Genomic DNA, 27,138 nt, shown 5'->3' on the forward strand with positions numbered 1-27,138 from the left:
TACATCACATCTCAGATACAAAATAAGAGCAGGGTTGATATTATCTGGGATGAATATTTCCCAGACAGTTTGAAAGCCGACACCAGGAAGACGAGGGGTAAAGGCACCAGGAGACGAGTTGAGCCATCTAGTTCCATCCCTCGAAACTGGCAGGCCTTCCTTCGCATAGACGAGAACAAGGTGGAGTTGTTTGACTTTCTAGCAACGAGGATAGCAAACATTGAGACTGGCAAGCAAATCGTCACCACAAACCACAAAGAAGTTTTTTGTACACAGCCACGAGATGTTACTGGTCTTTCCCCGTGTAGTCACGAGGAGGCAGATACAAGGATACTACTCCATGTCCAAGATGCAGTCAGACAGGGCTATACCAAGGTGTCAATCCGCACAGTGGACACAGATGTTTTGATCCTTGCAGTGGCAGCAACTGGATATCTTGACATCGATGAACTCTGGGTTGCTTTTGGCACAGGGAAGAATTTCAGGCACTTGGCAGCTCACGAGATGGCTGTGGCACTGGGACCAAACAAGTGCCGAGGGTTGCCATTCTTCCACGCCTTCACTGGGTGTGACACCGTGTCCTGCTTCGGCGGAAGGGGGAAGAAAACAGCATGGGAAACATGGAAAGCCTATGATGTCACCTCAGCTTTCTGCGCACTGGCTGCCACACCAACCATTTCAACTGCAAATGACAACATGGATCCACTGGAGCGTTTTGTTCTGCTCTACGATCGAACAAGCAGCCAGGAACATGTTAACGATGCCCGCAAGCATCTCTTCACCCAGACTGGTAGATCAATAGAGGCTATCCCACCAACGCAAGAAGCCCTCAGACAACACATCAAGAGAGCTGCCTACCAAGCCGGCTTTTGTTGGGGCCAGATGATGATTTGCGCACCTGAGCTCCCATCGCCAAGTGAATGGGGTTGGAAACAGAGTAATAACGGCTGGGGGATATATTGGACAACCCTCAGAGGCAACTGAGGCATGCCGACAATTGATTAGATGTGGATGCAAGAAGGGTTGCAGGAAACAGTGCAAGTGTGTTAAGGCCGCACTCCAGTGCTCAGCTCTGTGTCACTGTGCAGGGGAGTGCACACGATAGTATACAGGAGGAATAACACACCTGTTACATATACACAAACATGTGGAAGACTGTTTTGTAGACTGTTTTATAGTGAAAGTCACTTCCACAGCGTTAATGTGGCATTTTCACTTCATTTCCATTGTGTTTCTGGAGTTTGCTCAAAATAGCTCAAAAAGTAATTATTTTTGTAAAGAATAAGGACCAAATAAATGTTATGTGAGTTTGTTGACATTTAATTATGATCTTACAACCTGTTTACGTGAAAAAAACATCATAGGTGTGCTTGAGCAATAAGTAAATCTAGTTTTATAGACATCGGTACTGTGTATCTTATTATCCGTAAACGGCCATTTTTAAAATGGCCGCCATTTTGTCCCTAGGAAAAGATTTGAATGCCCCTATATCCAAAAATCTTCCTAGTAGTATGCTCTATCAGTGTTCAAAATTTCATGCTTGTATCACCAAAAGCACAATTTTTTCACATATCTGCTGGGCTACAAGTGATTCTTCACCATTGAGAGATAGGGCCAAAAATTATATATAGCACAATATCTCAAAACTCGGTGGATGAGTTGGGTCGGTGCAAAGAACAAGCCGATTCTATTTTGAAGCAGATCCGGCCTATCAATGGGATACGAAACGTTAATTCCTTCCCTATTGCTCCATCATTTGTATCCAAATTCGCCTCTTTTTCCCATTGCTATATCAACATGACCCTTTTTGTTCAGCTCTAATATGACCGTCTGTCTCTGAGATTTGAACCACTCCAGTTGTGGAATTTTACAAGAACTGTTTCTTTATTTGTCTTCTATTTTGGTTATTGGAGAATATTTTACTTTTGTAAAAACGGTAATTTGTTGGTGAACTTGTCATGTTTCTACAGCTTGGTTCGGAGTATTGTTTATCCGACAGGGTATTTACCAGGATGGCGTATTCAAATTCACAATATACATTCCAGACAATTATCCGGATGGAGAGTGTCCTGTGAGTATTCATTACTTTACCTCTGAATGTTCCTTTTTTAAATTTAAATATGTAATGCATTTTTCATTGCAATTTAATTTCTTTGTTCAGGCATGTGATTTGACTTTACCATAACTTTATGTATTTCTTAACATATATTTTGCCATCTTTGCTCTTTAGTACCCTGTGGTTAATGATGTTGTGTAGTCTCCATGTCCGGTTAATGATCCTGTGTTGTCTTTTCCGCTTCTGATTTTTCTGTCTACTCCGATTTTTATTAATTAATTAATTTTTAGTGGAGAAGGATTAATTGCTTTTACTTTTTACATTTGTGATTGGAGCATGCATTGCTGCTATATCGAGCACACCATCGTTTGAAAGGGATTTTTAACTGTGCTGTACTATCTACTTTCGTTTAAAATGTGAATTATTTTATCTCTGCGATTGTCATGTTTGAAAAATCTAGTAAAATGTCCTGCAGGTAGATTTGCCCCTGATTGTTGTCTACAAACCCCCTGTCCTGACAGCGGGTGCTGTTTGATTTTCCCATCTTTCACCCCCTTGTGGATCCGACCACGGCAGAGCTGGATGTAAAAAGGACTTTCAGCAAATGGCGGTTGGTCCCATCTCATAAAGTGTACTCTCTATTCTCTGAGAAGTTGTTACGATTCTCCTTCCTTTCCCCTGTTGGTCAACTTTGCAACACACTTTGCGAGCGGTTCTCAATACGTTCACTGCTAAGTGAACACATGCAGCAGTGTGCGTTGCGTGTGCTGTACACTCGCAATGTACTACTAAGTCAATAATTTAATTTATTACCATTGGACCACACGACCCTATCGAGGATAATATACAAGCACCGTTTCATTATTGTACTCGGCTCCTTTCCTATGCCATCTCCAGGCGCTGCATAACGTCATTGCTGGGCACCGAAGGGGGCCCGGAAATGACGCACGCTGAAAGGGAGTACTCGGTTTTCACTCTGGTTGTTTGTTTGCTTTCTTGTTTTCTTGGTTGTTTGGCCGGGCAATATCTCAGCCATCATTTGAGCTAGGAAGCTGAAATTTGGGCACAATAAGTGAGTAAGTACTTTGTCAAAAACAGTATTTTTTGTTTTTTGATTAATCAATTAATTGATTAGTTACTTAATTGATATCGATTAATTAAGAACCTATTTATTTCCTTTCTCTTCTGGGCATTATCAGGCACCTTTTGAGCTCGGAAGCTGATATTTGGACATGACAATTACCTAGTTATTTGGCTGTAAAGTATATTTTTGATTTATTGATTAATCGATTAATTATTTATTGAGTAATCAATTATTTAATTTTTTCGATTAATTTAATTTTTCAAAAAGTTACAGCTTCTGATGAAGCACTGGTAGTTTAGGCCTATTAGCCTATTTAGGCCTATTGGCCTATTAGCCAATTGATTAAGAAAATATTTTATGATCATTATTTATTGATTTTAATTATGTAATTAACCATTCAATTATTGTCAACCTCTCCCACCCAATTCGGTCTCTGAGCCGCACGGTGATATTGCCGGGTGCCCTGGCAATGCCGCGCTGGAGGATATTTATTTATTTGGCATGGGGGCGGTGTACTTTGAATGTATCTGTACTTGTAATACTTTAAGTATTTGGTAAGACCATTAAAAATGTAACTAGAAAGTATCTGAAAATGCAAAGCCTTTGTGGCTTTCAGCAAGTGGCATGATGGTTTGTAATTGACAGTACATGACAATGATGATTTTATGTTACCATGACCTTTGACCTTTTGACCAAATTATTTTGTCTTCTCCATATTTTCATAGGAGCTTTGTTGAAAAATTGTTGACAAAAGCTCAAATTGTAAAAACGTTGCGGCATAGACCATCACGACACATAGAAGCTCCTATTACGACACATAGAAGTGATTGCAAAACCTAGAATCCTGCTGCGCGGGGGACAGGCTCGATATAAGATATTGAAGAGGAAGCAAAAACTATCCAAGCATTCCTTTTTTATTTTGAGCACAATCCCACATGGGTTTCATCTACTTGCCAATTGGGCAGCAACGTAGGCCACTGATCGATCGGATTCGAGCCCCCGCATCATGCACAATAGTTTATTATATGTACATTTGCTTTTTGCTGACATTTATCGATGCTCATGTGGGTGCAATTTTTATCTTTTAATTGTCGCAATTTTTTTTTTTCTTCCAGGCGTAATCAGAATCACATTTGGCATCTGGTTGCCTATATCCGCCGTGTGTTCTACAAAATTGAAACTGCATCTCCCTGGAATCCAGAGGCTGCTGTCCTGTAAGCTCCCCTGCCTGTTATGTACTCAAAAGTATTTTTTGTCATGCATTATCGTTTTGCTTTTGGTAGACATACTACCATTGGCTTCTTTCCTTATTGAGTCGTTTCTTGTTTATTTGATCCCTAATGTTCATCGTTTCATCTTTGCAGTTACACAAATGACATTGAGCTGTTCAAGCACAAAGTAGTTGACTGTGTGAAGATGTGCAACAGTCACCTGTTTGACCCGCCCAAGATCGATGACGCGCATGCGATAAGGTATGGGAATCGGAGGGTCTTGCTCCACATCGTGTACAAGTCAGAATAAATGTATAATTTCCTTTTGGCACCGGTGCAATAAATTGCAACATATTCGAGCCAGCAGCCACTTCATGTAATATCCCCAAGACTAGTGAAACTCGTATTTAAAGGTACTTAAAATCTGGCTTTGGCCCAAAAACAAAATAGACAAAAAAAAGAAGTTTGATTTGGCAAATGTTTTTCGTTCTAAATTTGTTAATAGGCTAATTTGGCTGGAAGCTTATTACATATGTATGAATAATTTGTTTGCAGTTATTTATTTGCCACTGGAGGAATTTAGTCTCGTACGTCTGGCTGTTTTCTTGTTTTATTCTGAAATGGAGGAACGGTTATTTGGGAGTTCTTTGAAGCGTAAAGATTGACAGAAGAGAAAATGTGGAAACTTGTATAAATCTAAACTAAATGAGAGCAGCAGCAGCAAGCTGTTGGGAAGAAGACTGGCAAAGTCGAAGTTGCTTTGCGTGTTACAGTGAAAATGGGCGAAACGTGTTACTGTAGATGGCGTTCCAAGATCAAACAGAACAATGCGTTGAATTAAAGGGGACTTTTTCAATAAAGGGAGAGCACTCCCAAAAATGAACCAAAAGCTTGGGCAGAGAATCGCCGCCATATTGTGACTACTTTTATCATTCCTAGCTGAACAGCCTCTCGACGAGTATGATCGCGGATATGTTGTTTTCATCAAAAGTTTTAATTTTTTCTTTTAATTTAAATATACTTCTGTTTTTTTTATTGACTTTTGCTGATGGCAAGAGGGGCCATAGAGAAACCCCCTTCAGGGAATGCTAGCAAATCATTTAGGCCTTAGAGGTACATCAATCGTGTGATGCACAAATACCAGACCGACCAAACATGTCGAACAACACCCACTCTTATTGACTGAACAACTACAACATGCTGTCATGTGTTTATCATAGCAAGCTGCCAGCAATGGCAGCCAGGCATTCAATCCATCATGGATCTGTCTGTGCCTTGGTGATAGACAATTATTGCAAGCATGCTTAACTCGGTAACCTTGTTCTCTGTCTTGTGTAACTTTTCATTTATTTTTATTTTTATTTTTTGCATACAAGATCACAGCTCATGTAAAAGCTAGCACATTAAACGCACATTAGCACATAAATCACCGAAAAAAAAAAAATGGACACATGAAACACTAAAGGGAGGGAGACAAGATGGGGAGAGAGGAAAGCACACAAGCACAACAGTAGAGAACAGGGACATTGGGAGATCTGTGGAAGGGAAAGGGCTGAGGGGGAGGGAAGGGGTACACAGTATAAAACAAATTGACACTACTAGGAATTTCAGGAATGAAGTTGGAGATTGATTGAAAGAGGTGGCTTTGGGGTGTATTAATGGGGGTAGAAAAGATCAAGGTTTTGGATGGGGGAAGATAATAGATGGTGGTGAACAGCTGTTTTAAAGACGTGGAGTGGGATTGAAGAGAGTGAGGGAGTTTGTACCAGAGCTGGGAGAAAAGAGGAATGAAAGAGTGAAGGTGAGCTGAAAGTGTTGATTTTGGCAATTTCACCAGAAGAGGGTTGCTGGCAGATCTTGTGTGACCTGAAGGGATATTTGGGGGACAGAGCACAGACAGAGCTGGGGGAGCAAGGTCGGAGAGGAGTCTGTAGAAGACAAAGACCACCAACCTGCCTGTGGTGAGAGTGAAAGGCCGTCGGAGTTAGCTTCATCGCGGGAGATTCCAATGATTCTGAAAGCTTTGGTTTCTGCAGCGTGAAGCCGAGCCAGGTGTGAGGCAGGATAACCTGCTCAGAGGGAGAGCAGTAGTCTATCAAGCTGCGGATGAAAGCCTTGTATGTGGTGAGGAGCTCAGGTGTGCCAAGTAAGGACTTCGCACGACGGAGGATGCCCAGGTGGCGACTGGCTTTGGAGGCGAGCTTGGAAATGTGGTTTTCCCAGGAAAGATCATGGCAGATAGTGAGACCCAAAAGCTTGAGCGACAGAACTTCTTGGAGAGGATTGTTGAGAAAGTAGATGAGAGTGTTGTCCAGACAGTCTTTTCTGAGAGACATAGTGAGATTTGTCAGGATTGAAAGACATGTTCCACTTGTTTGACCAAGTTTGTGATTTTTGTCCAGGTCTGCAGAAAGTGAAGAGGCTGCAGACTGCCGATCGATAACTTTTTGTTTAGTGCCAATGCCAGGTTTGTATAGGATTTACATGGGGTGCTTGACACAGGAGCCAATTTGGCCTACCATGCCTTTGCTTTAGCAACACCACATTAATTTGATGTATCAGTTTATCTAAATTATTTTGATCATAATTACAATCAACTAGTTAATTTTTTTTTTTATCTTTGTGATCATCTTCCTTCGTATGTAGCACGAGGCCACCAAGTAGCATCATTGGCTGGGAGCATGGCTGTGCCACTGATGCAGTGCCCCCTGTAGGTTAAAATAGGAATTTATGATTAATTGTCCATGATGCTGGCGATAACTCGCCTCTTAGCGAAGGACACCGTGCGACCTTTAATTTCCACCAACTAATGCTGATAGACGTGGCGCCAGTTTAATGTCCATCCGAGAGAAACACACACATTGACTGACCGTACCTGTGAAACGCTAGGATGACGGTTTACAAACGGTCGGGATTCGAACCAAGGCTAGACACCTTCGAGGCGAGATCTTTGTGATACGAGGAGGCATTAAACATGGTTTTACCACGTATCGTTTGTATAGAAAATGAGGACTGGTTCTGTGAAATTGAGCTAACAAATTCTTCAGTTTAAGTTGATTTATTAAGCTTCCGGTGAGGTTCCCACTGGAAGCCGATTGTTCTTGTTCGGATTATTATTCTCACACATTTTGTGGAGACACTTCTGAGAAAACCGTAATAGAAACTCTATGAAACTTTAACCGATTATAGATCCCAATGTAACTAAGTGCATCATGAATTTTGTTTTTGCAATTTTGACTGCCATTGCTTTTGACGTCATAAACTTTAAACATCTTCTCCAGAACCACTGAACAGATCAGATCAAATATGATCGCCTAGCCATGGGGATAAAAGTTTGTGGAAAAAGTCATCGGTCATGTGGTTTGGTGGTCATATGGGATTTAAAAATAAAACTTTTAAAACGTACTTCTCCGAGATCGGTTATCCAATCGATATGAAACTTGAAACACGTTTACATTCCGATGGCCGAAAATATTTGCAAATTATAACGTCATCAGTCATGTGGTTTGGCCACCACTTTTAATTTAAGTGAAAAAATTAAATCTTTTCTGGAGTACCTCTTAACGGATCGATGCAAAATGTCATACATGTGGTCAACTACTGACATGGGGAAAATATTTGTAAACTATGACATCATCAGTCACGTGACATGGTGACCATCTTCGATATCTTTTTCTCCAGAACTTCTGAATGGATCAATACGAAATTTCATATGTATGATCAACTCCCCATGAGGAAAAATGTTTCTGAACTATGACATCAGTCGCATGTTATGGTGGCCATCTTGGATGTAAGGGAATTTTTTTTTTTGGGAAAATCTGTCTCCAGAACCGCTTCACCAATCCAAACCAAAATTTACAGATATGATTGACTACCCATGAGGAAAAGTTATTGAAACAATTACGTCATCAATCATGTGGTATGGCGGCCATTTTGCCTGGAAGCCTATCATCACTGCTTGCAGTTCTTGTTACAATTGTTTTTAATCCCAATTTTTTTTTTTTTTTTTTGCCCTAAAACTGCTATTTGGAAGTGCTGCATTTGCACTTGTGCTGCACTTTAATTTTTTGAGCTTCATTTGCCAAATTAGTTTTGCAGAAAATTGAGGTCTGTAGACAAAGTTTATTTTACTTTTCTCGCTTGTACCTTTCTGGATATTGTTTACTTGTCTCTAATTTGCTTTCATTCATCCAGGTTTTCTCCTTGGATGCCAAATATGCACGAGGAGGTACGCGAGAGGATGCTGAATCGCTGGGTAAAAAAAATAATGATCAATTTTGGCATTGTATTGTTTTTTTTAAAATGCTGTTTACTTCAGGATATGAATTTGCATGCATTAGCCATTACAGACATACCCCATTACAGATTTGTTTTTCAATTAAGGATAAAGTTTGATGACTTTAATGGTGCAGAAATTTTAGTTTTTAAATGTGTAATACTGTGCTTGCATGCCTGTTGGAACTTCACTCTTCACTGGGCTGCATGGAGTTTCCCATGGGTCCACATTCCTCATTTGCTTATTTTATGATTCATAAGGCGAGTTAAAGTTAATTGAAGATTGATGGTTATTTAATGCAACTTGGTAGCTCAGTAATTGTGAACATGTTGAAAAATCTTCCCTTCCTTCCCTCCCAACTTCCCAAAAGAAACCAACCGAGGAGCAGCAGTCTCAGAGGCCGGGCCTCTCCTGGGTGAAACCTGGCTCACCCTGGCCATTCAGCAAGGACGGTTCCCCATTCTGAACACCACGTCCGCTTGCTCGTCATGGGTTTTTTTTTTTTGGTTTTTTTTTTTTTTTTTAATACTCCGTGGAAACATTGCTGAATTGCAAGTGTGATTTGTTGGTGCTCTGGTTTTTGTACACATTCAGAATATTGTTAATATTTCCAACGCCAACCACAGGTGCTTAAGTTTAGGGTATATTAACGCGTCTGGTGCTTTGACCTTGTTTGCATTTTGCATTTGGGATGCAGGAAAGCTTATTCTGGAACGAGCGCTTCTGGAAAGTTCTAATCTAGCTATCAGACGGTTGTTGGATTTGGTTCTAATCTCGCTGTGGTTTGTTTGCATGTGCACGTCGTGCCAAGTAATGTGCCTTCTCGTACCGGCTGGAGCAGATAAACTGCCTCGGCAGTTAGGGAGAAGGTGTAGGTTTAGGATATGTATGTAAAGTTTCAGAGATTTTAATATCGCTGCTTTATTTTTTTTAGGCCCAAAATTGTACTACTTGCTTGAGAGTTCCACAAAGGTGATGCAGCAATCTGTGCTTGCACAGTTTGGAACGTTTCTTGTGCTGGATTATGACATTATGCACTCTTTTCTGGTAGAAGATAGACACATGATGATGGAGTAAAATGAATGATGTGATGTAGCGGGATTCAACATAGCACGGCTCACGTTGTAGTGTAAAAGGGTTAGGGTTGTTGTTAGGGTTGTAGCTAATCCTAACCCTAACAACTCGACATTGGCAAAAAGTTAGATATATTTAAAAAAATACTTTGTGTGTTTGGTATGCTTTGAAATAAGAAAGTTTGTGCTTTGTGGAAAAAGTATTTTATTTTTGATCGCCAGTAGCACACAGTTTAAAACAACTTTAACTGTCATGGTTATTCATCGGGTATTGTGTACAAATTAATGAATTGGACAACAGTGGATTTGTACATTTGAAGTGACTGCTGTTCTTCGGCCGTTTTGGAAGTTTTATGGTGAACAAAATTTATTATCAGTATATTCGAATTCTCGCATGAATGGTTTCTATCGTGGTTGTATCCCTCCCTAAAGCATGCTGCAAGTTTGATGGGATACGACTGAAATGCAAGGTGTGGTAATGCACCGCGGTGTTCCTCAATATTTACCACGAGTCGTTACCCCCAGTGTTTGTACGGACTGGTCGGGCAATGCTAATTTGGGTGTGGTTGCGCAAAGTGATGCGGTTGAGGTTCCGACCCTCCACCAAAAAGCCGTTTGCACAAACTTTGCGGCCATGTCCATATATAATGATTTTCCTGCCTTTTACAGGGAGGCCTTTAAAATGAAGGATCAGTTATCTCTTTGTATTTCGCAGTGTAACCACCATCATAGTCCAAACACTTCAAAACATCTCCAGGTTTTTTGGAACATATTGGGAAACACTGTGGGTATGAGTGCATTCAAAAGCCTGGTCATCACATGTGTTGAAAGATTTCTTTCCCACCCCTCTTCAAATAAGATTATTAATATGAGATGGCAATGGCATTGTGGAGTCATGTCCAAGTGAACATTGGTCCATAATAAACGGTTTTAAACTGATCCCCCATTCCTTGAGCCTTCCTAAAAGTGAATGATTTTTATAAGCGATGTCGTTTACCCACCTATTGCAAATTGAGCAAAAGCTTGTTAACGGACATGTTAGTAATTTTAGTCTACTCCATTGTATCACCTCAAACCAAAAAATATATATATATATATGCAAAGAAAACAAATTTTCTCAATCGTTGTAGTCTTGAATCTCATAGCATGTCTATTTTCAAAGTTTTCTTTTCATACCCTGTGGGGATACATTATGGCCCCAACTTAATGTCTTCGATTCATCTCAATCATTTTAGGTTCCAATGTCATCTCTCGAGCAAGAAATCCTTTCCTCACCCTGCTCGTCCAAGGAAAATGACAGTGTTCCATCGTGGTCGATGATAGGTCCAGGTAGTGAATCGAGGCAGACTAAGCGTGGTGACAGGTGGAACGCTTCTTGCGAAGGAGGTCGGTCGGAAGGTGGACCGAGCACCCGGTTTAGCCGCGCGCCGTGCCGAGATGCAATGTCGAGACGCCGGCAGAGGTCCGTGAGCGCGGGTGTCCGGAAGCAGGGTGGCCGGGCGACCCACACGCCTGGGTCCATTATGCTGTCCTCCTCGTCGGACATGAGTTCTTCTGTAACTCCTTCCCAGAGATTCTGATCATCTACTCGGAAGTGCTTCACTGTGCTTGTTCTGTTTCCAAAAAGCTGTTGTGTGGAGAATTTGCAAATGTCACATTAAAACCATTTCCCAAAGCACATATACAGGGATTATAATGTAATTTTTCTTGTATTTACTTCGTACTCACCCGGTATCTCCGACTCCGTAATTTTTTCTCCTCTCGTTCACGAAGACTACGGTCCGGGTTCTGTGAGTTGCGATACTCACGCCGTTTTGTGAGGAAGTATGACACACAGGCTCCTGAAGCACAAGTAAAAGAAACACAGCAATGCATTAGCTTTTCTCACCTGCACTTTCAAGTACTCAGAATTCTACTCTGGTTCTGCAACATGCTGTGACTGCATCCTTTGTAAATAAAATTAATGAATATACATGACCTAAAATAAAAATGGGGGCAATGCTCCTCGGCCTACGTGGTAGAACCAGTGTCAAGCCTGAACCTACTTTAACCCCCTTAGCCCCTGATTTTGTTTTTGAATGCCATGAGCAAACTTTAGCCCATCACAGGTGATGAAAGTTGTAGTCAGGTTTCATCGAAATAGTGTGATTTCGGAGAAGATCTGAGCGTTTACATACTGACTCACTCACTGATTGACTCTAGCTGACGGACACCATGCGATGCTAATACCTCACCTGAAATACCTATGTTCCAGGTGAGCTAAAAAAAATTAAGAACGGAATACAGTTTTACCAGCATATGATCAAATCAGACAAGAGCCGTTCCTTTGAGGAAATGTTTCTGGCAAGCAATTAAATGAGCATTTAAAAAGCCTTTTTTTCCTCCACCACCAGAGGTGTACGGAAGTTATGTTGTCACCCCTGTCTGTCTGTAAGCAGCATATCTCAAGGTTATGGATGGATTCGGACAAAATTTGGTAGACAGGTTGGGTGTGTGACAATGACGAATGGATTCGATTTTGGTGAATATCCAGATAAGAGAATTTTAATTCTCACCATGAAAGTGATTTTTTTTCACCATGAAAGATGGAGCAAAAAACGATATATAGCACAATATTTTAAAACGTTGTGGATGGGTTCTGACAAAACTAGATGGATGAGTTGGTTAGGTGACTAGAACAAGCCGATTCGATTTTCGTTCAGGTCCGGATCCAGATCCAGTCTATCTATGGGCTACAAAATGCAAACTGTTCAGCATGTTGGAGTTATGTGCACTGAGTGCCATTCTAGTTTAAAACAGGTGATAAAAAACTGCTAGGCCACAAACCTGTCTGTGGTGGGAAGGAGCAGACAAGACACCTCATCCTCCTGTTGAGTGATTAAATTTACCCTCAGCATCAGATTACAAAATATAGGCTCATGGAAGAATGAGGAGACAAGATAATAAAATGATAGCATGACAGTGGGGCCATAGTTGGGCACAAGCAAGGAAAAGAACAAAAAGGGGAGGAAAACTTAAACCTGTAAGTAAGAGGGTTGAGTTAGGTGAGGCTAATGTAAGTAGTGAGAATTGTGGGTTGGGTTGGTGATGGGAAGAGTGCAAATGAACAGTCTCTGGGAGGCAATTCCACAGACTTATTAAAAGATGAATAAAACCTGGATGTTGCAGGGATACTAGATTTTGGAAGGGATTTAACAAGGACCAAGGTATACAAGATTAATACGTGCATCATTGAGGAAGGGAGTGTCAGAGGGCTGAAAAGAACAGAGGAAGCTAAACCGGAGGAGGGGGTGATTAAAAATACAGAGACTACCGATCTGTCTGCAATGCAAGAACAACAGATCACCTGCTTTGGTCTCATTGCAGGAGATGCCAATAATACAACAACAACAACAGGCATTTTAAGGCCATTCCACCTGCCAGAGCGGGGGTTAGCCTTGCGGTGCCCATTACAATCTTCTCCATTTTGCCCTATTTTCTGCATCTCTCCTTGTTAACCCCCTTGCCCGCATTTCTTCTTCAACCATCTTTAGCCAAGTCTTTCTCGGTCTTCCTCGTCCTCTACTTCCTTCTACATTCATTTCCATCACTCTTCTCAACCAGTCACTTTCATCCTTCCTCAACACATGACCAAACCATCTCCACCTGTTTCTCTTCACAGCATCCATCACAGGCTCTATTCCCATCATCTTTCGCAATTCATCATTTGTCTTCCTCTCTCTCAATGATACTCCACACATCCACCGAACCATTCGCATTTCCACCCTTTCCAGCCTTCATTGCTGCTCTACGTTCATTACCCAAGTCTCGCTCCCATAAATCATAACACTTCTCACAGATGCAGCATACACCTTTCCCTTCAGCTTCAACGACACTCTCCTCCTCGTCAGCACGCCACTCAGTTCCCGAAACCTCTTCCATGCACATCTCACTCTTGCAACCGTTGCGGAGTCTGATCCACCTTCTCCATTCAGCATGTCTCCGAGGTAGCAAAATGTTTTCACACCTTCCAGTTTCACGCCATCTCCAAGATCCAACTCAACATTTCCTCCATCTGCAGCTCCCTCTATGCACACCTTACATTTGAATGTAGCTGCCACACTGGTTAATGACCCTCTCAGACCTCTACATTTTTGATGAACCCACTCAGCGCACATTGTACATTGAATGGAGTTCACTCCGACACCCTTCCTGCACACAGCACACGGCCACTTCCCAGTTCTTTCCACCTCACCACATGCTTTACCACTTCCCATCACCTTCGTTTTTCCGATATTCACCTTCAGACCTTTTGTCTCCATACATTCCTTCCACTTGTTCATCTTCTCTTTCAGTCCATCCATACTTTCTGCAATCAACCAGATCATCTGCATATAACAACTCCCACCGTAAACCCTCCTTTATGTTCTGAGCCAGCACCTCCATCACAGCTACAAATAGTGGTGGACTATGCACTCCCACCTTCACCTCAAACTCACCACTATTCCCGTCCTTCGTCCTTTCAGCTGTGCGCGCTCTTTTGTACATTGCCATCACTACTCTGATCAACCATTCCTCCACTCCTAACTTCCTCAATGCCCATGTCATTACTTCACGTGGAACCCTATCGAATGCTTTCTCCAGATCGACAAACTCAAGAAACAACTTCTTCCTCTTCTCAATGTACTTCTCCTGCAACTGCCTCAATAAAATGCGTGTCTGTCGTTCCTCTTCCTGGCATAAATCCAATGTTGCCAATAATGTTGAGAGCTTTAGATTTGAAATATCCCGTAGGAGTTGTCTGTGGTTGGAGTTGGAGGCCAACATTGATATCTGGCATCTAAGACCATGAACGAGAACCCAGGCAAGTCTGAACCACTTGAATAACCTGCCCGCCCGTGTCTCTGTGAAGGAAGCAAGTGCATGCTCTCACATGTTGGCTGTTTTGTATTGCTGGTACCTAGCAATTTGATGCATCACCCTGGAAAAAACAGTGAGCTACGCTTGCCCACATCCCCTTCCTCATCCTATCATCATCTTTCATATGCAGCACAAGACGGGGTGGCATCATTGACTAAGAGCGTGGTTGTGCAGCTGATGCAATGCCCTCCGCTGATTAGGGCAGGAATTTGGAATTTATTCATGGTGCTGGCAATAGCTCGCCTAACTTCTGTGATGCACCCTGTGGGATATTTAACATCCACCAACTAATGTTGGTAGACGCGACGCCCAGTTTAATGCCCATCCGAGGGCCAGCACACACACACATTGATCAACAGGCCTGTGAAATACCGGGATTACTGTTTATAGCTGGGTCAGGATTCAAACCCAGACTATACAACTTAGAGATGAGTGTGCGTACCTCCAGGCCCTCCTGCTCCCGCATATATTGAGAGAGTCACATCCTGCACATTATCACCAGCAACCAGTAAAAGGAAGAAGCTCCCACTGCACAACCCTTCTGTATTGTACGTCTGTTTATCTTTTGTTCTTCGGTGTTTATACATTTCTGCGTGGAGACCGAGAGTAAAAGCTCATTTCTCATTTTGAATACCTGATACGCAGGGTAAAGGAATTATAATCTGTCCATGCTTGCACTATTATTTGCCTGATGTTCGTTTCCGGAAGTTAAAAATGGAGTGCAACAAATTTTGAATGCGCATTCGATCGACGTGTAAACTGAATTAGATTTACAGTTTGGACCAGCGAGGCTACAGAGCATCTTAACCTGAGCAGGGTCGATCGATCGGACGCCCTGGTCCGTGCCAGAACCACGAGTTTGTAATTATCCTGGTTCTGGTAATGAATGAAGCAAACTAGTATCTCTGGTGGTAAAGCGAGTAACCTACTAATGTATGTGTGATGCAACTGCCCTCGGTAATCACAACAAACCTTTAAGTTCTTTGTCTGCGTAAAAATTTTCGGAGTCTGAAAGTTCTTCTCTTAGTCTGTCCAACAGGAATCTCAGCACCGTCATGTTCCATGGAGATTTCAATCTGTTACAATCACAACACCATGGAACAGACATTCCTTTGGATTAAGAAGCCATGAGGTTTTTGAAAAAAAATAATGCATTTCGAAAAAGCCATCCGGCTGTGTGTGTACCCTTCTGCTCCGTTGAACCGTTTGGCATTGCCTTGTTGGTTGTGGATTCGATGCACCAGTTTCTGTGCAGAAAAGACACACACACACTTGAGACGGCAGCTCAAACGCGATTCAGACATGAAGTTCCAGAAGCTCCCGCCCCGAAAATCAACGAGTCATACAACCACAGCCTCCTTCAGCACTTACAGATATCACAAGATCTCTCTTCCGCCGCTTGAATGCATTGCTGTCCTGCAGAGAGGCCAGGTGACTTGACGCCCATGAACTCCTGTAGATTTCAGTATTTCCGCTGCGACTTCTTTGTCGCCGCGTGAAGCCGGACGGTCGGGTAGGAGTGGACGTGACGCAGGCCAATTGGCTGTGTTTCACACTCGTCCTGGGTTGTTCCCAACCCTCGTTATCAAAGTTTTCTTCCTTGCATTCGGGTGTTGGGTATTTCACAATTTCTGCAGCCACAGCTGCCTCCACTTCGCTTTGTTCGCCTTTTCCTTTGGAGTCTGTAGCTGGGACGTATTCGTCGAGAGAAGAGTCTGACAATGGATGAAAAAAAGTAAAAGTTAGGGTTATGGTTAGTTAGCTTCGTTTCTGAAGCATAATTAAATTAATTACTTATTTGGGCATTTCTTTTTAAAGGCCAAACTGAAAGCAAAACCCAACAAACTTGTATTTATATCAAACACACCAGTTCTTCATGGTAACTGTAAATACTCTTCAATTAATGGATTGAGGTACAACACATGATGGATTTGATTTACCAACTCCTTCTTTCGTATGCACCACATGGCTGTAGGTTGCAATGCTTGCTGGGAGGGAGGGTAGGTTACAGCAGGAATTTGGCTGTCATTGGCATTGATCTCCCTGGCATCGTGTTATTTGAGATGCAGAGCCAATGCTGAAAGCAATTTAAGACATTTATCATAATTTTGTATTAACCTGCTCACACTGACAGAATTAGAGCTTCATTGACAATGAGGATTCCCAAAGTAGAAATAAATATAATATACCACACCTCTATTTTCTTGTTCTTGTTCTTGTTCTTCTTCTTCTCCAAAGTAAGCGTCATCCGTTTCTGCTAGTTCCCTATCAATAACGGGAGACTCAACCCCATTGTCCTCACATTCGACTTTCAGATCTAGAATATCTCCCGATTCCACCTCGTTCCTTTCTCCTCGACGTAAAGCTTGCAACTCGGCTCGGAGTTCTTGCATGACCATGGCGTTGGCACGGTGTGCTTCCCGAGCCTCCTCGGCCAAGGTTACAGCCTGCTCAACTCGCTGGTAGATGAGGTGCAAAAGGTGTTCTGGTGATGTCACTGCACCTTGACCGCTCACCGCTCCATGTTCGCCCCAATTCAAGGTTGTGGCCGAAGTATTTTCTTTGGAACCTCCAGGTGCCGAAGGAGTATATACAATGGTGGCACTAAAAGACATAGCGATGAAATCTGCCCAGACAAACACAAATATAGTTGAACATAAAGCAGAAAAGTACCACAAATAAAGTGAAGTGTAAAAACATCGTGAAGTGCAAAAGTACCATAAAGTAGCATCATCGCATTGCACACCACAGTAACCTGCAAGTAAAATATTGGGTTCGGATAGGTTGCGGTAATAGTGGTAAAAAACGATTGTGGATGGGGATGGCGGATGACATGACATGGTAGTGCACTTCCTGCTTAAAGCCATGAGGATAGCATATCCACAAAAAGGAGAGAAGAGGAACAAAAGAGTGGAGTTGGGCAGTTGGCCTGGATTTTGGAAGTTTCACCAAAAGGGGGTACCTGGAAGAACGTGTACATCCTGGAGTTTCAGGGAGCAATATTGGAGAATGGATGGTAGAAAACCAAAACACCACCGACCTACCTGCGATGTGAGAGCAAGAGACCTTGTGCTTCGGCCTCTTCACAGGAGATTACAATAATGCTGGAAGCTTTACATTGCACAGAATCCAGGAGAGACAGATGTGATGCTGGAGCACTAGTCCATAGGAGGGAGCAGTACTCACTGAGGTACAGACAAATGCCTTGTAGACTGAGTAGTTCTGATTTCCCACGGAAAGATTTGGATCGACAGAGGATGCCCAGTCTGCTGCTGGCTTTGAAGACCAACTTTGCAATGTGGTCAGCCCAGAAAAGGTCTTGGCTGATGTTGAGGCCGAGAAGTTCAAGAGACTGAACCTATTTCAGTTGATGACTAAGGGAATAGATAGGTGGGTTAGTTTGATCATCTTTCTGAAGCGATATCGTGAGACTGCGATTTTTCAGGATTGAAGGACATGTTCCATTTCTCAGACCAGTGCACTGTATCAAAATTTCCAACTCAGCAAAGAAGGAAGCTGCTGCTGCTGCTAGTTCATCGTAGAATGCAGATATAGCAGGCTTTTATGAAGCTTTCCCTCATTGCATCAATATCGGATATGGAGGAAATGAAAGATGTCGTCTCCTAGCAACCAGTAAAAATGGTTTGAAATTATTTTAATAATATATTTATATAAATATCTCGTTCGTGATATTTTTACTATTCAAATTGTATCTTACTACAATTCACCAAATGTCCGTCCATCCGTTCGAAGGTACCGCAAAAACGGCTCAACCGATCGCAATGATATTTTGGGTGGGTATTCCTGGGACCCCTGGGAGTAAAATAGGCTATATTGTTTTTCCAAGTTTTCCAATTTTTCCAAACACGATGGAATAATATTTACCGATATGAACAGTGATGTGGCTTTTGTTGAAATTCTACAAATACTGTTTATTCTACATACCAGGAGAGAGTAGATAGACTCCTGACGAACTCTTCCGATATAAACGTGCGGCTCCGAAGTAACATGGCAGCGTGTGCAAAGCGACTGAGAAACAGGTGTAGCGGCCGCTTCCGTGTTACAGATTCGGTGCGCACTCTTCACATATAAACGTGCGACTGAGAAAGACATGTAGCGGCCGCTTCCGTTTTGCAGAATTCAATCTTTTTTCAAAATGGGTGCCATGTACTGTTTAGATTTTGATGATTTGTGTGTAATATGATTCAACAGATGTTTATATGAATCGTTTAAAATAAAAAAAGCCTTCAATTTCTGATATTTTGCCTTTTCATTTGGGCTTCCCAATTGAAGCCCCGTCCATAGGGTGGGTACCGTTGATAGTTTCTCTAATTCGACTTGGTGTCAAAAGTTTGAAAGGCTAAGAAAAAATCCCCGTCTAAGAAAGGCGTTCATACAATGTGGAATGGAAAAGCATCTCGTTTATCAAATAATTTGGTGTGAAAATTATTATTATTGATATTTATTTGTAATTCTAAAAAGGAAACTGAAGTGGAAGTTTGGTTTTCCTTTTTTAATTCGTTATTTTGGATATATATATATATATATATATATATATATATATATATATATATATATATATATATATATATATATATATATATATGTATATATATATATATATATATATATATATATATATATATATATATATATATATATATAATTATGAAGCTGATCAAATACAAATCCATCATTAATTTCCAACAAATCATGAATGAATCTAAAGATGTTTCCACATCTTCGTGCAGTTGTTAGTTCATTCCTGCACATGTTCTGGACCCAATCAGACTCGTACATGTGCAGGAACAAATTTGCAAAGAAAGGGGCCGGATCTGAACCCATAGGTATCTTGTTGCCAAATGTAAAGAAACTGGAGAAATCGAATACTTTCTTGACGTTTATATATACCACCTTTAGAGGCCATTTTTCCCCGCAAGCGGGGATTGGCCTTTTTCGGGAACCGTGGTTGTTGTTGTTTTTTTCGGTCCCCTTTTTGAAGCAATGTTTTACGCCCGGATGCCCTTCCTGACGCCAACCCTTTTTGCCGCCTTTAACGACAAACAGGGAATTACCAGTGAACTGGTCCTCAATTGATTTCTTGACGTTTACTTTTTGAAAAACTGCATTGATTATCGATTTGCCTTTACAGACAGACAACGGGAATGATAAAAAAAGAACCTTAGAAACAAATCTTTAAGAACAAGCATTCTGAGTATTGCGCTGCAATACATGTCCCCTACCGGCAGTCTGTCGCCCGGAAAACTTTTGGGGAAATTCCCAAAGTTCAAAGTGCCATAACTTTGTCAAAAATGATCGAAACGTCGTGAAGTTCGAACTTTATCTGTAACTTATCATGACGAAACCATGTACCAAGTTTGAAATCATTAGCATTAAGAGTTTAGAAAAAAAAGTCCAGAAAACTGTTCTTTGCGTGACGGACTGACAGACGGAGGGACGAAGTGCAAACCTATAGTCCCCTCCGGTGTACACCGGTAGGGGACTAATAAGAAGACTTCACAACTTAGTGCATCAATCTATGAATCATGACCCATTACTGGTGGATACTTCGAGACCTGAGAGGACTTCGATCCACCTCCTGAAACCCTCATGTGCAGCCAACAACCAACAACACCCAACACACACACACACACACACACACACACACACACACACACACACACACACACACACACACACACACACACACACACCGGGTATTCCAAGTTTTTGACATACTGTACTGTAGGTCTCTGTCTTGGAGCAGAAATAAGCACGTCTGCACACGAAGGAGGCCAGAGCCATAAGATTTAGATCTTGTCCAAATTCTGCATTTCAGGAAGAGTCTTTGACAAAAGGAGGCAGCCAGTGGAATGCTGGGATCCTAAAAATGAAATTCGAATGAGGTACCCAGATGAAAACCTTACAAAAGTGTTTCGTTCCATTTTGGGTTGGATGGGGTTAAGGTGTGTAAATACAGTAGTTTACTCTTATTGTACCGTACTGTACATTACGAGTAATCTATCACACACAGGTTCTTTCTTCCCATTATCTTCAATCACAGCTTTGTCGGTTATAAAGTCCCTTTGGTGGTGGCACGTGGTAAAGAGGTATGGAGACTGCTCACTCTCCATCCATCTATCTCTCTTTTCTCTTTCTTTTCATTCTCTTCTCTCTCTTTTCATTCTCTTCTCTCTCTTTTCATTCTCTTCTCTCTCTTTTCATTCTCTTCTCTCTCTTTTCATTCTCTTCTCCTTATCTCTCTCTTTCCTCTACCTCTTTCTTTTCATTCTCTTTTCTATTTCTTTCTCTTCTCTTCCTCTCTATTCTCTTTATTTTCTCTTTCTCTTCCTCTTCTTTCTCTCCTTCCTCGACCTCTTCTCTCTTTTATTTCTCTCTTTTCTCCCTCTCTCTTCTCTCTCTCCTCTCTCTCCCTCTTTCCTCTCTTTCTTTTCTCTCCTTCCTCTCTCTTTCCTCTACTTCTTTTCTCTTTCTTTCCTTTCTCTCACTCTTTTCTTTTCTCTTTCTTCTGTCTCTTCTCTTTTCTTCCTCTCTGTTTTCTCTCTCTCCTCTCTCTCCCTCTCTCTTTCTTTTCTGTTCTCTCTCTTCTTTCTCTCCTTCCTCTACTTCTTTTCTCTTTCTTTCTTTTCTCTCGCTCTCTTTGCTTTTCTCTCTATCTCTCTTTTCTCTCTCTTCTCTCTCTTTTCTCTTCATTCTCCCTCTCTCTTTTCTCTTTCTCCTCTTTTCTCCCTCCCTCTCCTCTCTCTCCCTCTTTCCTCTCTCTTCTCTTTATTTTCTCTTATCTGTCTTCTTTCTCTCTTTCCTCTACTTCTTTTCTCTTTCTTTCATTTCTCTCTCTATCTTTTCTTTTCTCTCTCTTTTTTTTCTCTCTCACTCTTTTCTCTTTATTCTCTCTCTTCTCTTTCTTATCTCTTCTCTTTTCACCCTCTCTCTTCTCTTTTCACCCTCTCTCTTCTCTCCTCCCTCTTTTCTCTTTCCTCTCTCTCCCTCTTTCCTCTCTCTCTCCCTCTTTCCTCTCTTTCGTTTCTCTACTTCCTGTATCTTACCTCTACTTCTTTTCTCTTTCTTTCCTTTCTCTTGCTCTCTATTCTTTTCTCTCTCTCTCTTTTCTCTTTCTTCTGTCTCTTGTCTTTGTTCTCCCTGTCTCTTCTCTTTTCTCTCTCCCTCTTTCCTCTCTTCCCTTTCTTTTCTCTTCTCTCCTTCCTCTACTTCTTTTCTCTTTCTTGCCTTTCTCTCGCTCTCTTTTCTTTTTCTTCTCCCTCTCTCTTTTCTCCCTCTCTCCTCTCCTCCCTCTTATCTCCATCCTCTCTCTTCCTCTTTCCTTTCCTTTCTCTTCTCTGTCTTCTTTCTCTACTTCCTCTCTCTTTCCTCTATCTATTTTCTCTTTCTTTCCTTTCTCTCTCTCTTTTCTTTTCTCTTTCTTCTGTCTCTTCTCTTTTCTCTCTCCTCTTTCTTTTCTCTTCTCTCTCTCCTGCCTCTACTTCTTTTCTCTTTCTTTCCTTTCTCTCGCTCTCTTTTCTTTTCTCTCTATCTCTCTTTTTTCTTTCTTCTCTCTTTTCTCTTTAATCTCCCTCTCTCTTTTCTCTTTCTCCTCTTTTCTCCCTCTCTCTTCTCTCCTCTCTTTCCTCTCTCTTCTCTTTCTTTTCTCTCTCCTTCCTCTACTCCTTTTCTCTTTCTTTCCTTTCTCTCGCTCTCTTTTCTTTTCTCTCTATCTCTCTTTTTTCTTTCTTCTCTCTTTTCTCTTTAATCTCCCTCTCTCTTTTCTCTTTCTCCTCTTTTCTCCCTCTCTCTTCTCTCCTCTCTTTCCTCTCTCTTCTCTTTCTTTTCTCTCTCCTTCCTCTACTCCTTTTCTCTTTCTTTCCTTTCTCTCGCTTTCTTTTCTTTCCTTTCTCTCGCTCTTTTTTCTTTCTTCTCTCTTTTCTCTTTAATCTCCCTCTCTCTTTTCTCTTTCTCCTCTTTTCTCCCTCTCTCTTCTCTCCTCTCTTTCCTCTCTCTTCTCTTTCTTTTCTCTTTCCTTTCCTTTCTCTTCTCTGTCTTCTTTCTCTACTTCCTCTCTCTTTCCTCTATCTATTTTCTCTTTCTTTCCTTTCTCTCTCTCTTTTCTTTTCTCTTTCTTCTGTCTCTTCTCTTTTCTCTCTCCTCTTTCTTTTCTCTTCTCTCTCTCCTGCCTCTACTTCTTTTCTCTTTCTTTCCTTTCTCTCGCTCTCTTTTCTTTTCTCTCTATCTCTCTTTTTTCTTTCTTCTCTCTTTTCTCTTTAATCTCCCTCTCTCTTTTCTCTTTCTCCTCTTTTCTCCCTCTCTCTTCTCTCCTCTCTTTCCTCTCTCTCCTCTTTCTTTTCTCTTCTCTCTCTCCTGCCTCTACTTCTTTTCTCTTTCTTTCCTTTCTCTCGCTCTCTTTTCTTTTCTCTCTATCTCTCTTTTTTCTTTCTTCTCTCTTTTCTCTTTAATCTCCCTCTCTCTTTTCTCTTTCTCCTCTTTTCTCCCTCTCTCTTCTCTCCTCTCTTTCCTCTCTCTTCTCTTTCTTTTCTCTCTCCTTCCTCTACTCCTTTTCTCTTTCTTTCCTTTCTCTCGCTTTCTTTTCTTTCCTTTCTCTCGCTCTCTTTTCTTTTCTCTCTATCTCTCTTTTTTCATTCTTCTCTCTCTTTTCTCTTTAATCTCCCCCCTCTCTTTTGTCTTTCTCCTCTTTTCTCCCTCTCTCTTCTCTCCTCCCTCTCCCTCTTTCCTCTCTCTTCTCTTTATTTTCTCTTATCTGTCTTCTTGCTCTCCTTCCTCTACTTATTTTATCTTTCTTTCCTTTCTCTCACTCTCTTTTCTTTTCTCTCTCTCTCTCCCTCTTTCCTCTCTTCTCTCTCCCTCTTTCCTCTCTTCTCTTTGTTTTCTCTTCTCTTTTCTCCTTCCTCTACTTCTTTTCTCTTTCTTGCCTTTCTCTCGCTCTCTTATCTCCTCTCTCTCTCTACCGCTTTCCTCTCTCTTCTCTTTCTTTTCTCTTATCTGTCTTCTTTCTCTCCTTCCTCTACTTATTTTCTCTTTGTTTCCTTTCTCTCACTCTCTTTTCTTTTCTCTCTGTCTCTCTTTTCTTTTTCTTCTCCCTCTCTCTTTTCTCCCTCTCTCCTCTCCTCCCTTTATTCTCTCTCTTCTCTTTTCACCCTCTCTCTTCTCTCCTCCCTCTTTTCTCTTTCCTCTCTCTCCCTCTTTCCTCTCTCTCTCTCCCTCTTTCCTCTCTTTCGTTTCTCTACTTCCTCCATCTTACCTCTACTTCTTTTCTCTTTCTTTCCTTTCTCTTTCTTTCCTTTCTCTCGCTCTCTATTCTTTTCTCTCTCTCTCTTTTCTCTTTCTTCTGTCTCTTCTCTTTGTTCTCCCTCTCTCTTCTCTTTTCTTTCTCCCTCTTTCCTCTCTTCTCTTTCTTTTATCTTCTCTCCTTCCTCTACCTCTTTTCTCTTTTTTTCCTTTCTCTCACTTTCTTTTCTTTTTCTTCTCCCTCTCTCTTTTCTCCCTCTCTCCTCTCCTCTCCTCTCTCTTATCTCCGTCCTCTCTTCTCTTTATCCTCTCTTTTCTCTCTCCTCTTACGCTTGTATCTCATGCAGACAAACTGATCACACAAGCCACCCAATCTCCTCTCCTCCCCGGAACACCCTCTCCCATCTCCCATCTACCTCACGAAGGAACATTACACGGATGACAAGGCAAGACGAACTTCCCCGAAAAGGTCGAAAGGTGCGGTCGCTCGGTCCAATGGTTTGAGAGTACAAGCTGCCGAGAGGCAAAGCACGTGTAAAGTGACATTTCTACCACCAGGAGTTCCGCGCCGCCGCCGCCGCCGCCACGTATTCCGCGTATACAGTGAGCGCTTTGCCTCCAATTCGCAGCCGCACAAGCGCACGTCTTTCCCTGGGGTTAAGGGGAACATTGAGGTACACGGCGATCGTAATCGGACCCGTGTACTCTTCCCCGAACGAGAGGAACTCACTTGTGAGGCCTGGACGAGCGTCCCTGCCCCTCACGGACGGACAAAGTTAAACGCACCGAGCGCTCCGAGGCGTACACGAAAATGGCCGTGAATGTACGTGCCAGGAGGGGGAGGGAGTACACGGACGAGCGTAAGGGGACTTTGGGGACGTGCGCACGCCCGAGCCGTGCGCGAGCCGTACACGCCCTCCGTACGGCTCATTTTCCCCTATTGTCTCTTATGTTTCGTTTTCTCTCGTGCTGGGGGAGGGGGGCGAGGGGGTCGCGCGCGCGTGCCTCGCTCCTCGCCGTGCGCGAGGCACGCGTACGCAGCAGCTCGGCCCGTACGCGCCGCGTCGTCCGTCCCGAGTCCCCCAAGAGCGCCCCGCGTGCGTGTGCGCCTTTCTCGAGGCGGACGCTCCACTCCGAAACGTGATTCTTTCTCAACTCGACGACTTCAAATCGCTCTTTGCAGCTCGAAAAGAAAGGGCCATTGTGGAGCGTCCACTCGGCCTCGGAAGTCCAAACTGCGGTCCCTTTATAACAACCGCATGGTTTGTCGCAATAACGACACGAGAGACAAAGGCCTGGACAGGTCGAGCGTTCCTGTCGCACGTTTGTCCGTTTCACAAGGTGTGAGTGAGTTGTCCCAGGACTAGTTAACTATATCCACCATTAATTACACCTCCATTTCGCCATAGCATCGCGTTTATGGACCAAGTTGCGAAGTTTTGTTGTTCAGAGATAAAGGGAAATAATTCCGATGCGACATTTCATCGACTACTTTGTTTCATTCAATAGGGCCTACCAGCCCTACCTTAATGACTAGAAGAGCACTCGGTAGAGCGCATAGCATACCTCCGCCAGGGTGAATATTTACCTCCGCCACCATAGGTGGATGCAGGTTATGTTTTCACTCCTGTCTGTTTGTCTGTCCGTTTGTTTGTGAACAAAATATCTCAAAAGGTTGTGGACGGATTCGGACGAAACTTGGTGGACAGGTTATGTATGTGACAAGGAAGTATCGATTCGATTTTGGTGAAGATTCGGATCCGGCTAGTATAATTTTTAGTCATTCTTCACCATTGGGAGATAGGGCCAAAAACGATACATAGCAGGATATCTCAAAAAGTTGTGGACGGATTTGGCCGAAACCTGGTGTACAGATTGGGTTTCTGACAAGGACAAATAGATTCGATTTTGGTCAAGATCTGAATATGGATTCGGATTTGAGAATTATTTAATTTTTAAGTGATTCTTCACCATTGGGAGATAGGGCCAAAAACGATACATAGCAGGATATCTCAAAAAGTTGTGGACGGGTTTGGCCGAAACCTGGTGTACAGATTGGGTGTATGACAAGGACAAATAGATTCGATTTTGGTCAAGATCTGAATATGGATTCGGATTTGAGAATTATTTAATTTTTAAGTGATTCTTCACCATTGGGAGATAGAGCCAAAAACGATACATAGCAGGATATCTCAAAAAGTTGTGGACGGGTTTGGCCGAAACCTGGTGTACAGATTGGGTGTATGACAAGGACAAATAGATTCGATTTTGGTCAAGATCTGAATATGGATTCGGATATGATAATTATTAAATTTTTAAGTGATTCTTCACCATTGAGTGATATGGCCAACCAGGTGGAGGTTTGCTCTCTACTGAGTGCCGTTCTAGTTTATGTATTGTATCCTACTGATAGGCCGGATCTGGATTCGAACCTGAACCAAAACCGAATGGGCTTTTTCAGATATCCTGCTATGTATCGTTTTTGGCCCTATCTCCCAATGGTGAAGAATCACTTGAAAAATTAAATAATTCATATATCCGAATACATATTCAGATCTTCACACTAAAATTGAATCTATTTGTCCTTGTCAGACACCCAACCGGGCCACCAAGTTTCGGCCAAATCCGTCCAAAACTGTTTGAGATATCCTGCTATGTATCCTTTTTGGCCCTCTGACGCCTCCGAAGGGCGAAGAACCACTTTAAAAATTCTAGTAGCCGGATCCGAATCCGGATCTTCACTAAAATCTAATCATTTCATCCTTGTCACATACGCTACATCTCTGCCAAATTTCGTCGGAATCCGTCCACCACGTTTTGAGATTTTTTGTTCACAAACAGACAAACAGACAGGGGTGAAAAACATAACCGACATCCACCTTTGGTGGAGGAGGTAATTAGCAAGGACATTCGAACTTGCTTACGTCATTACCTGCGTCCTGCGCCACCCAAGGTTGACGGTAGAGTTATTAATTCATCAATTTCATCCCCGTTTGTTTGTCGATGACTATGAGCACGATATCTCAAAAAGTTGTGCACAAATTATGACTAAACTTGGTGGATGAGTTGGTTAGTCGACAATAACAATCTGTATTCAACTTCGGTGCAGGTTCAAATCCAGATCCGGCCTATCGGTGGGATACCGTACAAAAGGTAAACTGTTCGGCCTGGTGGAGGTATGCTATATACCTAGTGCCTGCTCTAGTTTCATCTGTAGGTCGTATCTATACACCAAAGAGGGTTTGTCTCTGAGAAAAAGTATCGTGATAAAGGGGGACAGC

At 42.2% G+C, this 27,138-nt stretch overlaps 2 protein-coding genes across 4 annotated transcripts in view; one reads left to right on the forward strand and one right to left on the reverse strand.

Annotated features, from left to right (window-relative positions):
* The window catches only part of AKTIP (AKT interacting protein), a 22,672-nt gene extending 12,033 nt beyond the window's left edge, over positions 1-10,639 (forward strand). Inside the window, exons 5-10 of one of the 2 annotated variants that reach the window (XM_068121146.2) lie at positions 1,971-2,071; positions 2,578-2,666; positions 4,256-4,354; positions 4,505-4,612; positions 8,546-8,606; positions 8,998-10,639. In XM_068121146.2, the coding sequence (XP_067977247.1) occupies positions 1,971-2,071; positions 2,578-2,666; positions 4,256-4,354; positions 4,505-4,612; positions 8,546-8,606; positions 8,998-9,093 (554 nt within the window). In that variant the 3' untranslated portion in view covers positions 9,094-10,639. The remainder of the gene's footprint in view (positions 1-1,970; positions 2,072-2,577; positions 2,667-4,255; positions 4,355-4,504; positions 4,613-8,545; positions 8,607-8,997) is intronic. The other variant, XM_068121147.2, reaches the window with a different exon arrangement.
* On the reverse strand, positions 9,889-25,197 carry C6H14orf93 (chromosome 6 C14orf93 homolog). 2 transcript variants are annotated; one of them, XM_068121140.2, is made up of 7 exons: positions 24,274-25,197; positions 16,794-17,225; positions 15,971-16,314; positions 15,785-15,846; positions 15,572-15,675; positions 11,429-11,541; positions 9,889-11,327 (listed from the first exon to the last, which is right to left on the reverse strand). In XM_068121140.2, exons 2-7 carry the CDS (start codon positions 17,212-17,214, stop codon positions 10,932-10,934), a joined length of 1,440 nt encoding a protein of 479 aa, XP_067977241.1. In that variant the 5' UTR covers positions 17,215-17,225; positions 24,274-25,197; the 3' UTR covers positions 9,889-10,931. The 2 variants fall into 2 exon arrangements, with proteins under 2 accessions (XP_067977241.1, XP_067977240.1); XM_068121139.2 differs by having other exon boundaries at positions 24,588-25,194.
* Positions 25,198-27,138: the final 1,941 nt, after the last annotated feature.

The sequence above is a fragment of the Myxine glutinosa genome, chromosome 6 (assembly GCF_964187855.1).
Source record: "Myxine glutinosa chromosome 6, kmMyxGlut1.1, whole genome shotgun sequence".
Lineage (NCBI taxonomy): Eukaryota > Metazoa > Chordata > Myxini > Myxiniformes > Myxinidae > Myxine > Myxine glutinosa.